Source organism: Schistocerca piceifrons, chromosome 4 (assembly GCF_021461385.2).
Source record: "Schistocerca piceifrons isolate TAMUIC-IGC-003096 chromosome 4, iqSchPice1.1, whole genome shotgun sequence".
Classification (NCBI taxonomy): domain Eukaryota; kingdom Metazoa; phylum Arthropoda; class Insecta; order Orthoptera; family Acrididae; genus Schistocerca; species Schistocerca piceifrons.
Genome location: NC_060141.1, coordinates 763,534,749 through 763,550,970, shown reverse-complemented (window position 1 = coordinate 763,550,970; position 16,222 = coordinate 763,534,749). Strand labels below are relative to the sequence as shown.

The following is a 16,222-nucleotide window of genomic DNA, read 5'->3' as shown; positions in this document are numbered from 1 at the left end:
ATACAAACATTGAATATTCCAGAATGCTGGTATTTATATGAATACTAAATATTCCACAATATACAAACATTACACATGTACAATATTTAAAGAACTTTTCAGAAATGATACTACCTACCAAAAAATTCCTGCCCATAAGGGTTGAACTGGCAACCTGCAGCAAACCATGCAGTGACAAACCACTATGCTACGGTGCATACAGCACAGTTCACAGCACTACTGTCTGACTCTGTCTCTCTGAAGTGAGCAAGAGTGCTGCTGCTCTTCATGTGGTCTAGAGTGGACTTGTGTTTGGATAGTGATTGTCATGCTTTCAAATTTACTGCACGATTAAAGTGACGGGCCTGTTAGCTGCACTCCACAAGCTGGTATGTTTCTTTATAGTGCTTCTGTTTGATGAGTGTGTGATTTCGACTAACCTAAGACCTATTTGGAACTGTGCTTAACCAACAATTGTGATACACTTGCAAAATGAAGTAGTCACACTTCATCTTAATTTCAATCAGGTACTATTGTTCATTAGTAAGGACAACTTAATCTCTTGTTAGAGAATGCTAATACTTGTTCAACAAATGCTTACTGAACTTAAAATGAGGTTACAATACGAGCAATGTGCTTTTAAGAGCAATGCCATTTTCGACTACAACGGTATCAAAATATACTCCATACACAGATATCCTTACATATGGGAATGGGTGGTAATCACAGTAGAGCATCAAAATGAATACAGTATGTATTCCTATGCTTCATGCTTAACAATCCCTTAGTTTTTGCATTATCAAAGAACCTTTGAAGGTAGGTACATTGTCCCAATTAAAGATGGATTTCATTTTTCTTTTGTAATCCGATCTTCTTGCCACAGTTTTCCGCAGCTTTTAATTGGGTTTGTCATAGAATTCTTATAGAGAAACTGTGCTGCTATGACATAAGAGGAAAAGCTGTGTATATTATACAACCTTTGTTGAAAACAGGCAACAGTGTGTTGAAATAAAACATAAATCCGGTAATACAGAGAAAAATGTCTATTCTGATTTTCTGCAGAAAATATGGAATAGCTCAGAGTTCAGTACTAGGACGTCTGCTCTTTATCTTGTATGTAAATGACATTCCAATTGCAGCTAATGAGGAAGTTGTTATGCATGCCGACACAGTAAAGGATTTAGGAAAAGAGACCCAATGAGAACATGCTAATGGCAGGATGATATTTTAGAGAAAATAATCTATTGATTATCTAAAAAATCTACAAAATTTCAAACAATCCGAACTTGCAACTCAAATGATTTTATTCTGTTTGTTGGAGATGAAGACCTAGAAGAATTGGACAGTAATAAGTTTCTGGGAATATAGGTGGAGAAATTAGTGCCGTTGGAGAACTACCTCGATAAGATCTGTTTAAAAAGAAGTAGAAATATATTTATAGTGAAGAAAATCTCCTGTGCAGTGGTTACAGAAACCCTGCTAAAAATGTGCTATGGACTTATCTTTCTACATATGAGATCTGTTCAAAAAATTCCCGAACATTCATAATTTGGCACCAACGGTGTGTTGGAGTGAAATGAAGTTGGCATCCCTGCACATGCCTATGTTTAATGTGTAACTGCTGGAAGTGTCATTGTTTTATGTCTGTTAGTTATTGTTCAGTGTTGTATTGAGTAGAATGTAGTGTCACACAGTTTGCGAATTTTGAGTTAGCAGAGTTAGAGGAGCAACGCATCTGCATTGAGTTTTGGGTGAAACTCAAGAAAACCTTTACAGAAACACATCAACTGATTCTGGAATCCTACGGTGATGAGTGCATAAGCTCCACTCAGTGCTACGAATGGTTCACTCAAGATGACCCTCATTCAGTACACCCTTGAATATTTACTGATGGCACTCCTGTCATGAATGTAAACAAAATTGTGCGTGCCAAACCAAAGACTGCTGTCCCAGAGATTGCAGAAATATGTAACATTTGAGTTGGAGCATGTCATGAAATCCTGACACAACATCTTGGAATACATCAAGTTGCTGCCAAGTTCGTCCTACTGTTCATGAGTCAAGACCAGAAAGACCATGATCTCACAATCTGTGAAGAGCATTTGGATCACCAAATGAGAATGAGATATTCCTTGAGAGAATCATTACTAGCAATCAATCTTCACAATGGGTTGGGGAAGGTTCTCCAAGACCAAAAGAAGCTTGACAGGTCAGTTCAAATGTCAAAGCCATGCTGATAGTTTTCTCTGACTTTGAAGGATTAGTTCATCATGAATTCGTGCCACAGAGACAAATGTTGATTGATGGTATTATCGGGACGTGTTGCGACACCTGCGAGAAAATGTGATAAGGAAACAGCCTGAAATGTGGCGAGACAATTCATGGCTCTTGCATCATGATAATGCACCTGCACATTCATCCCTGTTGGTGCGTGAGTAGAGCACAAGAAACAAAATTTCTGTGTTGCCTCATCCTCTGTACTCTCCAGACATGGCCCCTGCAGACTTACTTTTTATTTCCAAAGTTGAAAACCCTGTTGAAAGGATGAAGATTTGCAATGACAGACAAGATAAAACAAAATTTGAAGACAGTGCTTTGCATGATCCAGCAAAAGGTGTACCAAGACTCCTTCCACAAGCCGCAAATGGTGTTGGGAGCGGTGTATCAATTGTGGAGGAGAGTATTTCAAGGAAATCATGCACAACAAGTAAAAGACAATAATAACAATTTCATGGACAAAGTTCCAGAATTTTTTGGACATATCTCGTATATTGTACTGTATACCAACACGTGGAGGTGCAGCAGATGTTCATATTCAGAGAATTTCAAATCTTCAAAAGAAAGTTATCATATAAATAGTGAACTTAACACTACTGGAATCCTGGAAAAACAAATCTAATGAATTTCAAATATTAACAGTACCAAATTTGTACACATATGAGATGATACTTCTTTTAATAGTAAATTGTACAGCACTTCTAAACAGAGATTTTCATGACCATGAAACAGTAACTAGAGAAAATTATCATATCTGCACCAAAATGCTGAAAGTGAGAGAGAGAGACTATAGTAAGGCTGTGAGCTTATTTTATAACTTACTGCCAGTTAGCATAAACGAGCTGAGCACCTTCAAAAGAAAACTGACAGAACATATCATCTCTGGATGTCGGTACAAGATGTACAAATACTTGCAGGCAAATTCATAGAAAAAAAAAAAGCAAATTTAAAATTGGGAACTGTTAAGCACTTTTTCTTCATGTGGTTATCAACTTCCTGAGGAGGAAACGAAGGAAGACCACCAGGTGTAATGCTGAAAACACAGAGGTAGAGAATTTATAAACTAAGTGGGAAACAGTGTTAGCAAATGTGTTTATTAGTGCAAATATGATTTAAAACTTATTTTCATCAGGTAGTATAAACATCTTAGTATTTTTCTGCAGTATGACATATAGATTGCCTTCTTTCCTTATGCCTTCAAGATTGTGTATAAATTAATGGGGACTGTTAGTGTTTATCATTACCGTATTTACTCGAATATAAGCCGCACTCGAATCTAAGCCGCACCTGAAAAATGAGACTCGAAATCAAGGAAAAAAAAATTCCCGAATCTAAGCCGCACCTGAAATTTGAGACTCGAAATTCAAGGGGAGAGAAAAGTTTTAGGCCACACCTTCAAATCGAAACAAAGTTGGTCCATTGTAATATGAGACACAATTTAGGTCGAATGAAAGACGATACAGCTACAATAGTTTGGTTCGAGTCGTAAGCTTAGCAGTTAAGCTTTACCAGGTAGCCATTGCTATGCGTCAGGCGCTCCGTCCGTATTTATACGGGTACCCTTCCTTTTTCACGTGCTTCGTCTGGTTTGAATCGATTTCTTATTTTGCTTTGATCTGATAAGTGCCGTTTTCTTTGTTATAGGTGTTTACGTCACTCTAAGCTGAAAATGCATTACTGTACTGCGTCATGCATTGTTTGTCGCATTCTGATAGTGCGTGTTTACGGCCTGTCGCCGCCCGCGGCATGGCTTGCTTTTGTGCGCGCTACCGCCGCTTACGATTAAAAAAAGAGGAATTGTCTCATTAGCGAAACAATGGCAAGCGACTGCTACTTGTTGTTACTTACACTGCAGCTTTCTTTGATAATGATCAACAAGAACCAAATAATAGACTGCGTATGATAGAACATGTTCTGAAAGAGAGTTAGGCGAAAATTTTTCTCCGTTTGAAAATCTTTGCGGCCGCTTCTTTAGTACACAGAAATTAGCCATTTTAGATTTAAAAATCTAGTCAGTTGCCGTGCTTCATTTCTGACTGTATTACTATTAGGCATAAAAATAATACGAGTATAAACAGTACACGATACGTATTTTCTTCCGCGTTTGCTGCTGTCTCACTCTAGTTTCGTAGTTTATTAGGCAGACAGGATTTAAATGAGATAGCAACAAACACGAAAGAATACATGGCAAAATGTTTATATTCGTATTATTCTTATGGTGAAGAGAATACTGCATGTGATTCACATTTCATCAGGTTCCTATTAGCAACAGTCTTGCCAGTCGAATTTTCGTAGTACATTGAAATTCTGCTACTTTCGAAGATGAATAATACGGAATTTGTATTTACTTCGTTGGATAATGTATGAAAATGCAGTGGTCGAAACTCGGGGCTGAGAAAAAAAATAAAGCTCGTGTTCCACCTTTTTTTTTAATTTATTTACTGACGCAGAGGTTTTGGCGCCAGTATTTATCTCGTTGCCTATAAAGCATGCCTGTGTAGCGCTCAACGAGGTAAAATTTCATAGAGTGGCTGAGATACTAGTTACAGCGCTCCTAGCGGCAACCAACGCTAACTCGGCCGCCATGTTCTCCTTAGTCAAAACATTAGGAAAGCGTTACTGTTGTTTGTGTTGAAAGTTTGTCAGCTGTTGTGATATTACTGCAATATTTAACTTTTCTAGTTGACTTTTTTGCTACAAAATATAAAGTCAACATGCCTGCAGTGTGTTCAGCGTTCAACTGCACAAATCGCAGCGATAAAACAACAAATATTTCATATTATAAGTAAGTATATTAGTACCGAAATACGACACACGTTATTTAATGTTTATTAAAGAGTCATTTGCATTGGAACTGTAATTATGCTTAAGACAAATGCAGGAAGTAATTTATTTATCGTTGATTACAGATTTCCTTTAAAAGATAAGGAAATTACAAAAAGATGGGTTATAAATATGAAGCGAGAAAATTGGTTTCCTACTACAGCTAGTTCCCTCTGTTCAGCTCATTTTGAAGAGAAATATATGTACCACACAAATGTCCAGAGGCGCCTTTTGTCAAAACCAGTACCTACTGTCTTTAACTTTCCACCACATTTACAAAAGCAAGATAAAGTATTACGACCACAACCCAGAAAGCGATATTTCGACAATTTGCAAGATAGTGCTATTACAGTGACATCATTAGCACAAAGTAAGTCAGTAATTTAATTTTACTCCGTGTTCTTATTACTTTGAATTACATACTTTCTATTATAATCTTATGGTGTAACTCTGTTATAAACTTATGATGTAACTACATTCTTTCAGTGCCTGTCGGACCCACATCTGTTTCTGCTGACCACAATTACTGTCTACCAAGCCCTAAGAAGTTGAAAACACAATATAACAGAGTACAAGCAGAGAATGTGCGACTAAAGAAGTGGATAAAGCAAATGAAGCAACTTAGTGTACGACACAAAAGAAGAATAGTGCAGTTACAGACTTTAGTTGCTGGTTTGAGAAGAAGGCTATGTAGTTCAGTTTCTGATATGTTAAACAGTGAACATGTAGTTGGTTTGTTGAAGGAACTATTGGAACTTCAGTGCAGTTCTAAAGTATGCCATTATTCTCAGCAAATAAGGAAATTTGCCCTGACCTTACACTTTTATTCTGCCAAGGCATACAGCTACTTACGAAAATTTGTGAAATTACCCCACCCAAGAACGCTTCGACTTTGTTATTGAATTACTATGCTTGTGTTAACTACTTGTAACACATATTTCAAATAAATTCTCGTTCACAGTGTACTGGTTTTTGAGGCTTTGACTGTTTACTTTGAAATAGCGACAAAAAATCGCATTTCTGCGCCCGTTACTGTTTCTAATAGTTAACCACAGCATGTTTAGAAGTTTCACCGTAATATTCTGGTGGTACCTGCTCTAATTGCATTAATTTATGGGCAACAAGTAACGTTATAGTGGATGGACAGACTTATTTGAGTTGTCTTGTAGTGTTATCTACATCGAAAAGTTTAGCCATATTTCGACAAAAACATCCCTTTTTGCTGTCAGTGTACACTGAAATCACTGCTGTCTATTGCTTGTTTTAGAAAAAATAAAGCTAGTATGGGCTATTTCAAGTAAGTCAAACGCAGTTACAAGGGGGCGGGACACAGCAGACGAATGCCTTGACTAAAGAAAACATGGCGGCCAGAACTTCAATTTGCTTCAAACATGGCGGACCTATAGCCACTCTATGAAATTTTAACTCGTTGGTAGCGCTACATATATTCGATGGCAGAAGTTAGTTGTGGCGGCACCTACCAACATTTTTCAGAACTTCCGCTTGCTTTGCACTCGATTCTAAGCCGCAGGCGGTTTTTTGGATTACAAAAACCGGAAAAAAAGTGAGGCTTAGATTCGAGTAAATACGGTATTACATATCACTGAAACAATTTTGTTTCTCTGTGTTTTGGCTGCATCTACAACATCTTGTTGCTACCAATTATATGTTAGCATTATTATTACTGAAAAATGTTGTTTTCTGTATCAAAGATAAATTTGTATGCTATTTTGTTTATTCTGTAAAAAAAAAACTTGTAATATATATATGATATATCTAATATCACTGTAAACTTTTATGTATGGACAAAATACACAAAACTTTTTTTTTTTTACTCTGTTGGAACAGAAGATCTGCACCATATTCACTAGTAATTGTTTCACTTGTTACAGCATAAACAGCACTGAGAAACCTACCTGCTTCCCAAACAATAATGACAAGTGAAACTGACCTAATAACTTCTTCTGGTACACAGCCTCCATCTTCAATACAATTTATATCAACACCTTTTTTGACACACAGATGTGAACCCAAGTGTCACCCACAGTAACAAATTAGTGCAAAAAATCGGCTGGATGCTTCTTGAAATGACTGTTCTATGTAATTTAGATGATAGGCAGAAATCAAGAGATGAAAGTAAGCTACCACCTTTAAAATTATCCTGCCTGTCAATGGAAAAAAAATACTTCATACAAAAAATAAAATGATAGACAATTAAAGTAAAACAAAACAGAAAAACATTAAACACTAAGTCAATGTAACCAGTGAGCAAATGAAACTGAATTCCCAGGCGATCACCATGAAACAAAATGATAACATGTTGAAATCATTTGCCATCAAATTCAATAAGTTCTCCCTCAGAGTGGCAGAAATCATTGCACTGTTAGCAACATATCACGAACTAATGCACTGAATTTGGTTGGCTACAAACAGCATATTACTTTGACAGAAATGAAACAGTGAAAAGACGAATAAAGAACCATCTGTTGTGACCTATTAGAGTATGACTGTTTTCTGGTGTATCTATTTTCTTGAATTGAAACACAGATCTCATCAGAGTTGATAAACTAAATGACAGTGTACAAACAGTTTACCATAGATGTGTACTTTCTCTCTGTTAGAAGATGAAAATGGTAGTTTTCATGTGTAGCCTCTTGAGGAGTGCACTCTCTGAGGCGTATAATTTCTTTTGATCATTTGTTGTAAATTCAGTGTTTATAGCTGAATTGGATGAGCTCTCTTTGTCTTCCTGCTTGGTAGGTATGCAACAGAGAGGGCAACACAGATGAGGACCAATTATGACATTTACGTGTACTTGCATGCATTGTGGAGAAGTATATGTTGCTCAGTCAGGCAGAGCTATGTCAGTCACGTTATCAGAATATGAGAGAAGCTGGAAACTAGGAAAGACAGAGTCAACAATGTGGAAGCTGTTTCAACAGATAAACATCCATGCAATGTAGACTGTTTTACATACTGATAAGAAAGGCAGAAATACGACACTACTGGAAATACTTGGACCCAATACACATGTGACATATTATAGTACATAATACATGGTCAGCACCTTAAATGACCAAACACAATTTCCTTCTCTTAAATTATGTTTCAGATATGCAAGTGTTAGATTAAAATAGCAAACTCAACTTTATTTTTCATCTTTTGTTAAATGTAATGATTACCACACAATACAAGAACTTGACTTTTCATTAATTTGTTGAATTTATGAACAACAATAAAAAAGTAATATTTAGGTTTACAATCACACTTTGACCCATCATTTTAGATATCTTTTGTAAGTAATGCTTGTGTAAGCAACAAATCATTTACCTGTGGTTACAACATACACTTGTCACCTGACACGGGCTTAAGAAGCCAAATGCTGGTTTATGATCAAATAAATAACATTTTACAGAACATCAGGTGTTTCCTTTTTAAAGTCATTGTCATGTGTCAAGCGCAACCATAACATCCAGTTTATTGTTGCTTAAACATATATTTCAGTTAAAATAGTGTGTTGCTGTCAACAGTAGTCAGGAGCCAAGGTTACATACAAGAGCCTCCCTCCCCATTGAAATGGAACAGACTGATACATATTATAATACATGGTCAGCACCTTACACGCAGGCAGAAACAGTTCAGAGTACAGCGTTCCGCTTGTGAGTTGTAACGGACTTCTACTAACAAGAAACAAATTATAGTTTTATTTACTGTGTGCATTTCAGATTAAAATCTTAAATTTCTTGAGTGCTTTGTCTTTGCTAGCCACAGTTTTGCATTTAATTACTGAGTATCATATATTTCTGCCATTTGTTTTGCATCAGTCAGCAGCTCTCATACAGGGAGCAGCCCTTCAGAGCACAGTGTTTCATTTCTGAGTTCCAAGTTTTAAATCACAGTTTATTCTATTGTTTCTGTGACGTTGGTATAGATAGTGACTATGATTGCACGTTCAGATACAAGCTGAGTTGGCGACCCTTTAGCTGTAGCTCTAGGCGGTGCCGATTTTGCTCGTGCCACTTGAGGATGTTACCAATGGGCACCGCTGTGGTGGGCTGGACATGGGGATGTGAGGTATGTCCAGCGCGACCCTCATGTCCCCAAACCAGTCCACTAGTGTGACCACCCTGAGCACTGCTCGCATTGAGGATAATCCTTCACCTGTAGTCGAGTGAGAGGTTGTTTCAAGGTGTGGGAGGCAGTTAAAGATTTTCCGGGAGGCTGATCGAAGTGCCTCCAGGTTTATCCAACAAGCAAGTTTCAGGCACTATCTCTGTCTGACAAGAGACCCTGAGGCAGATGCAGTTGCTCTCCTGTTTTGGAGGAAACCTCTCAATTCAAAAGATCTCGGCATTCACAGTGGGTGGGTTTAATGGTACTTGGGAGCTCCAACGTCAGGCACATAATGGGGGCTTTTAGGAATATGGCTGCCAAGGAGGGATAGAAGTGTGTACACTGGTAGGAGTCATTCCAGAAGTAGAATGAGAGCTTCCAGATGCCATGAAGTCCACAGGGTACAGCCAACGGCAGGTGGTGGCACATGTTAGTACTAACAATGTGTGTCACTTTGTTTCAGATGAGATTCTCTCTGGTTTTAGGTGGCTAGCTGAAGTGGTACAGACTGTCACACAAAAGCTGATCTCACTGACCGACTGTGGACCTTTGGTACAAAGTCGAATGGAGGGTCTGAATCATAGGCTTAGATGGTTCTGCCACCGTGTAAGTTGCAGATTTCTCAAATTGCACCATAGTGTGGTGGAGTTTCATGTTCCGATTAATAGGGCAGGTGTCCACTACACACAGGAGGTGGCTACATGGGTAGCAGGGGTCGTGTGGAATGGGCTGCACAGTTTTTTAGATTACACGGTCTTGGGAAAGTGCAGAAAGTGGTTCAGTTTTGAAGGGTGCAGGATGAACACATGAAGAGGGTACACATGGTAACAATCAGTGTTGTAGCTGTTCACTGTTGTAGCTGTGTTGTAAAAGAACCTGAGTTCCTAGTGCTAACAGAAAGCACTGACATTCAAATCGTTATATGTATCAAAACTGGCAAAAGTCGGACATTAAGTTAAGCCAAAATTTTTACAAAGGACCTAACAGTGTTGTGGCACATCTTTGTTGCTGTTAGAAGTAGGTTATCTCATAGCGAAATTGATGTATGGGTTAGTGTGGGCAGAGGCTATACTTGACAGCCAGAATAATCTATGAATGGTTTCCTTTATCAACCCCCCCCCCCCCCCTCCCAAACTCAGATGACACAGCTGCTGAACAGTTCAAAGACAACTTGAGTCTCATCACAAACTGGTACCGCTACTCATATGAATATAGCTGGTGGTGACCTCAATATATCCTTGAGTAGTTGGTGAAAATACACATTCAAAGCCTGTGGTAGATATAAAACATCATCAGAAATTGTACTAAATACTTTCTGCAAAAATGAATTTGAGCAATTTGCTCAGGAGCCCACTTGAAGAGTAAATGGTTGTGAAAACATACTTGACCTCTTAGCAACAAATAATCCTGATCAAATAGGGAGCATCATGACAGACAAAGGAGTTAGTGACCTGACCACAAGGTCATTGTAGCAAGACTTAATACTGCAACATCCAAATCCACCAAAAGTAAATGCAAAATATCTGTTTAATAACATGAAAACTAAGAAGTAGATATCTTAGGTGTAGCGAAACAGCCTAAAGCACTTAATAAAAGCAAGTCTTCCAGTCCATATTAAATACCAAAAAGGTTCCTTCAGGATTTGTTGATACAATAGCCCCACACTTAGCAAATATATATGACCACTCATTTCACAAAAGATCCATACCGAAATACTGGAAAGTCGCACAGGTCATACCAGTACCCAAGCAAGGTGAGAAATTTGCTGAATTGCAGGCCCATAGCACTAACATTCATTAGCAGTCGGATTTTGGAACATATACTGAGTCGGAACATTATGAATTATCTCGAAGGTAACAGTCTATTGGCACACAGACATCACGGATTCAGAAAGTGTCATTCTTGTGAGACACAACTAGTTCATTATTCGCATGAAGTAATGAGTGTTATTGACAGGGTATCTCGAATTGACGCCATGTTTCTAGATATCCAAAAGGGTTTTTAAACCATTTCTCACTAGAGATTTCTAATCAAATTGCATGCCTATGGAGTATCACTTCAGCTATGCGACTGGATCTGAGATTTTCTCTCAGAAAGGTCATAGTAATCGATGGAAAATCGAGTAAAACAGAAGTGATATCCAATGTTCCCCAAGGGACTGTTTAGGCCCTCTGCTGTTACTAATCTACATAAATGATTTAGGAGATAATCTGAACAGTCCTCTTAGATTGGTATGCAACGCAACAGCCACTGACACTATAAATGCACATTTACCACTAGTGCAGATAGTAAAAAACTATGAAGACTGTAAACATAGTATAAAATTTATAAGTCCTATACATTAGACTAAATATATTTCTTGTTTCGTACAACCACAGATTCATCAACAACACAGCCAAAGGTGAAAAATTAAATAGTTATAGATGCGCAAAATTGTAATCTAGCATTTACACACTTTGACATTAATTCTTTCATGCAATACCTAAAACTATTCAGATGACACATAAAAATCCTAGGACTGGCGGAGGACCGAACCAGAGCCCTTTGGAATCATAGGCTGGCACTTTGCCACTGATTACCTGTTACGTCATGACATCTTAATTCATGTAAAAGGGTATTGTGATTTTGACAGCTTACAGAATATACCAATAGCCAGTAATTTACTGTCTTGCTGTAAGTGTAAATATCCTTCCCAACATTAGAAACACATAGACTTCCAAACTGGGGTTTTTCAAAATATTATTTGTAGTGAGAAGGTTAAGAAGCCACTTGCACATTACCTTTTCTAAAATTGTCAAGAAGATTGACAAAGGTGAAACTGAAAGGAAGTTTGACAGTTTTTATTTATTTTGTTACCTTTCTTATACAGAGATTTAACCTCAGCATATTTCAGCCAGCAGTGAAATTTTCCAGTGATAAAAAAATATGTTGCTGTATTCCAGGTGCTTGCTGTCATGCAATGTTACACCTTGTAAACAGTTCTGGAGCCACTGGCTACCACTGACTGGAGGTCGGCTGACTCTGCTCACATTTATGAGAGCTGAGGGGCCATCACCTGACACAGTGTTGTGAGGCAGTTGGAATGTCCAGCTAAACAAGGTTGATCCATGCAGAGCCAATTGGGCGAGAGATTGCTCCCTGCAGAGCCATGTGGGTGAGAAGTGCTGACACCGACACAGCTACATGAGTCCGCCCTGAACAGATGCTCATTTCTCCCTGTCTGATGCCCATCTCCTGTGGGTGCGCAATCACTATGTGTGTCTAAAAGAAAGTCAAAAAACTGTATCCAACACCGCTGTCTGCCTCCTTTTTCTATACCTGCTCACACTGACCGACATCCCTTAGAACTGGTTAGTCACATAGTTTGGTATGTTGACAAAAACAGAAGAATACTCTTCAATTAGCTTTGTTGAAATTTTATCCCAGCAATTATAACCTTTGATTTTAAAGATTTTATGGTGCACTTTACACTTCTCATGGTGTATACGAATGTTGGTCGGTTGGTCGGTCGGTCGGTCAGTCTCTCTCTCTCTCTCTCTCTCTCTCTCTCTCTCTCTCTCTCTCACACACACACACACACACACACACACACAGAGCACATGTACACGTGAGAGAGAGAGAGAGAGAGAGAGAGAGAGAGAGAGAGAGAGAGAGAGGGGGGGGGGGGGGGAGGAGGAGAGTGGGAGAGATGGAGAGAGGAGGGGAGAGGGGGAGGAGGGGAGAGGGGGGAGAGAGGGGGTGGGGGCAAGATGGGGAGGAGGGGGAGAGGGGGGATAGGGGGGGTAGGGGGAGAGGAGGGGAGAGGGGGAGAGGATGGGAGAGGGGGTGAGGGGGGAGGTGGGAGAGGGGGGAAAGGGGGGAGAGGGTGCGCAGGAGTTCCAGGAACACATTATTCATCAACAGCATAAATGACAAAGGTTTGCAGACTAAATGAGGAGAAATTTTATTTTGACTGCTTACCACTGACTGAACTGCTGCCTCACTTGAATCTGGTGCACAAGCTTCCCCTGTATCACATACAATAACTTCCTGTTCATTTTCTGGGCATGTATCATCAAACTGGGGCAAATGGTTGCTCACCTACAGACATTGGATAGGATATTATTTATTTATTAAAGTTCAAATTTAAATAGTTCAAAGAGAAATTCAAACAACTAATTTAAATAAGGATACAATTTTTTATGTGAGAAACTAAACTTATCTGCTTGGAATATACTGATTGGGATAGTAATTGACAAGCAGCAATTAATGCAAAATGCAGATGTCATAGAATATTCATGACCACACTATCACCCTTTACACTCATGAAAAAATTGAGTAACACGTGAATTATTTAACTACAGCAATATAATGAAGCTAATGGGACAAATTAGATGACAATTAGAGTAACAACACTGCTCCAAAACAAACATTAATCCAAAAACTAAGCACATGAAATTCTTCACATTCAAGACAACCAAAAAATATAAAAATGAAAACCATTGGTATTGTAAATTTTACTTGACCTATACAGCTCAAACTGAGACCATGATACCAGTAACCCACACACAACTTGAAAACCCAGCTCAGTACTGAAAAGTTTCCTTTATACCTAAATAGCTAAAATAAGCCCCTCAAAACCAGGAATCCACTCACAGCTTGAAAACTCAATATTATAAATTTCCTTTGACTTAGACAGCTTAACATGAAGCTTTTGATACGAGGAACCCACACACAAATTGAAAATACCAGTACCGCAAATTTCTTTATCTATGTAACTCCTACTAAGCCTCCAATATCACAAACCAATACACAACTCAAAAATCCAAAATCACAACTTTTTGCTCGATCTATACAGCAACTACAATGATACTAGCTGTACCAAAAATCAACACACTCAAACAGTCAAATCCATAGTCCAAACCTTCAGTTACCCTCTACATCTAAACCAAAGTGTACAGTTCAACAAATCAAAACTCACTCATGTAACTAACATCAAAAACGTAGCCTACCCAATGATGGTAAACAAATATCTGTGACAGCTACCAACCACAATCTAACACAACTACCAAACACTAACAAGAAAACCCCAAGATCCATGAAAATTTGCATCACCAATTTCAATATTCACCAACAACTATAGCCTAAACATAAACACACATATGACATAGCTACTATAAAAACAAATAAAACCACAAAAAAAACCACTTCCAAACAAAAGCCACATAAATTTTGACTGATCAACACACACTCCCACACACAATCTCAAAAACAATGTAATCTACTATCAGTCCAAGTAGCTGTAGGAGCTTGATCGTAGAAAATGTGTTTGCCTGTTGCAACGTGCAACAACCTACTTATAAATTTCTGTCACATCAAAAAAAAAAAAAAATCAAAGTAACTCACTAACAGACCACCACAAACTCTTACAAAAATACCCTGACACAGTCACCACACAATGTCACATGACTCTTAATATACACTGGACTCATATTCGGAAGGATGACAGTTCAAACCCATTTCTGGCCATCCTGATTTTGGTTTTCCATGATTTCTCTAAATCACTTCAGCCTCTCTGGGATGGTTTCTTTGAAAGGGCATGGCAGACTCCTTCCCTAATCCAATGGGACCAATGACCTCACTCTTGGGTCACCCCCCCCCCCCCCCCTCTCCAAATCAACCAACCAACTCACTCTTAATTTACCTTACAAAGAAGTTCAAACCTAAATATCCACCACTTGAATGCATCACATTACAAGACACCATCCACAAATACGACCCGACTCAGAAACACTGTGTCACCATGACTTCACAACACACTGAATCATGGGTCAACGCAGATGGATAGAATCACAACTTTCGCTTGACTCCCTTTAACGTAGGGTCTACTCCAATTTTATGTTTGGCTGACGCTACAAAACCATACGAGACAACTGATTTGTTGCTCACTTGTACCGTTACGTATCCATCAGTTTATGAAATAGAACCATGTGGTCGTTTTATACAAAAATTAAACATTGTAATCATAATTGTTTTTATTTTTCACAGTGCTGTTCAAAGGAAGGTTTTATCTTCAGGGCACACCCTTTCAATTGCTTCATGTTGTTCAAAATGAATGGTGGCCAAATCTACGAACATTATCCTGTGATCATTCATGTAGTGGGCCACCATTTTTTGTAAGAATATGAAGCATGTATTGGCATATATGAACATACAACTATTTGTAGTATGTCTTAAAGACTACTCATATGAAATAGGCCTAACAATATTCACAGTGTGCCACTGAAGACTTCGCCTGATACTGGTCCAGCATAGGCTTTTTTTTTAAAAAAAACAGGCAAAACTCATGAAAGAAGTTTCATTACTCATTTTAAAATAAAGTAAAATAAAAAAACACAGTATACACAGTCTTCCCAAAGGCCACTACAGAGCTGCTATATACATTGTGATTTTGCAGTTTCGAGTTGACAGTGACTAAAAAGAAGTCCATGCTGCCCACAACCATAAGTCACCTAACTTTCAACCATTCCTTTATTTCCTGCAGCACCCAGTGAAACTGCTACATTGCAGTGGACTCATCAGCAGAAATAGTGCTGTTTTTGGTCAACTGAAGTGCTACTACCATACAAGGATGTGTTTAAATGATTTGAATGAGTTAACATGAACAGAGGAACCACTCTGCCTAAAGTAATTCACCCCTGGAATTATCTGAAACTTAACCTCATAAACGGAAATAAACATGTTGTTATGATGTACAGTATAGTAAATAAAACAAGTTACAATGAGCGTAAATTTAAACAGATCTTATAATAAATAACAGGATACAGAATAAAATAAACATACTTACTTCCATAAGCCCTCTAATTCTTAATTCTTCTGCTACTTTCAAAACTGAACTGAAGCGCTCAGCAGTCACACTTAATTCTCCTCTGTAAACGAATTCTATGACTGACTGGATGTCTTCCACACACATTTCGCTGAGGATTATGATCGGATGGGCATCTTCCACTCCTGAGAGAAGCTCCTAATGAAAAACAGTACAATTCAGTGA

General features: G+C 38.3%; 1 protein-coding gene across 3 annotated transcripts in view; it reads right to left on the bottom strand.

Moving 5' to 3' along the window:
• Positions 1 to 16,222, bottom strand: part of LOC124795186 (protein bric-a-brac 2-like) — a 131,765-nt gene that overhangs the window by 113,749 nt on the left and 1,794 nt on the right. For all 3 annotated transcript variants that reach the window (XM_047259087.1, XM_047259088.1, XM_047259086.1), the window contains exons 2-3: positions 16,019 to 16,195; positions 13,153 to 13,272 (exon numbers count right to left, since the gene is read on the bottom strand). In XM_047259087.1, the coding sequence (XP_047115043.1) occupies positions 13,153 to 13,272; positions 16,019 to 16,195 (297 nt within the window). The remainder of the gene's footprint in view (positions 1 to 13,152; positions 13,273 to 16,018; positions 16,196 to 16,222) is intronic.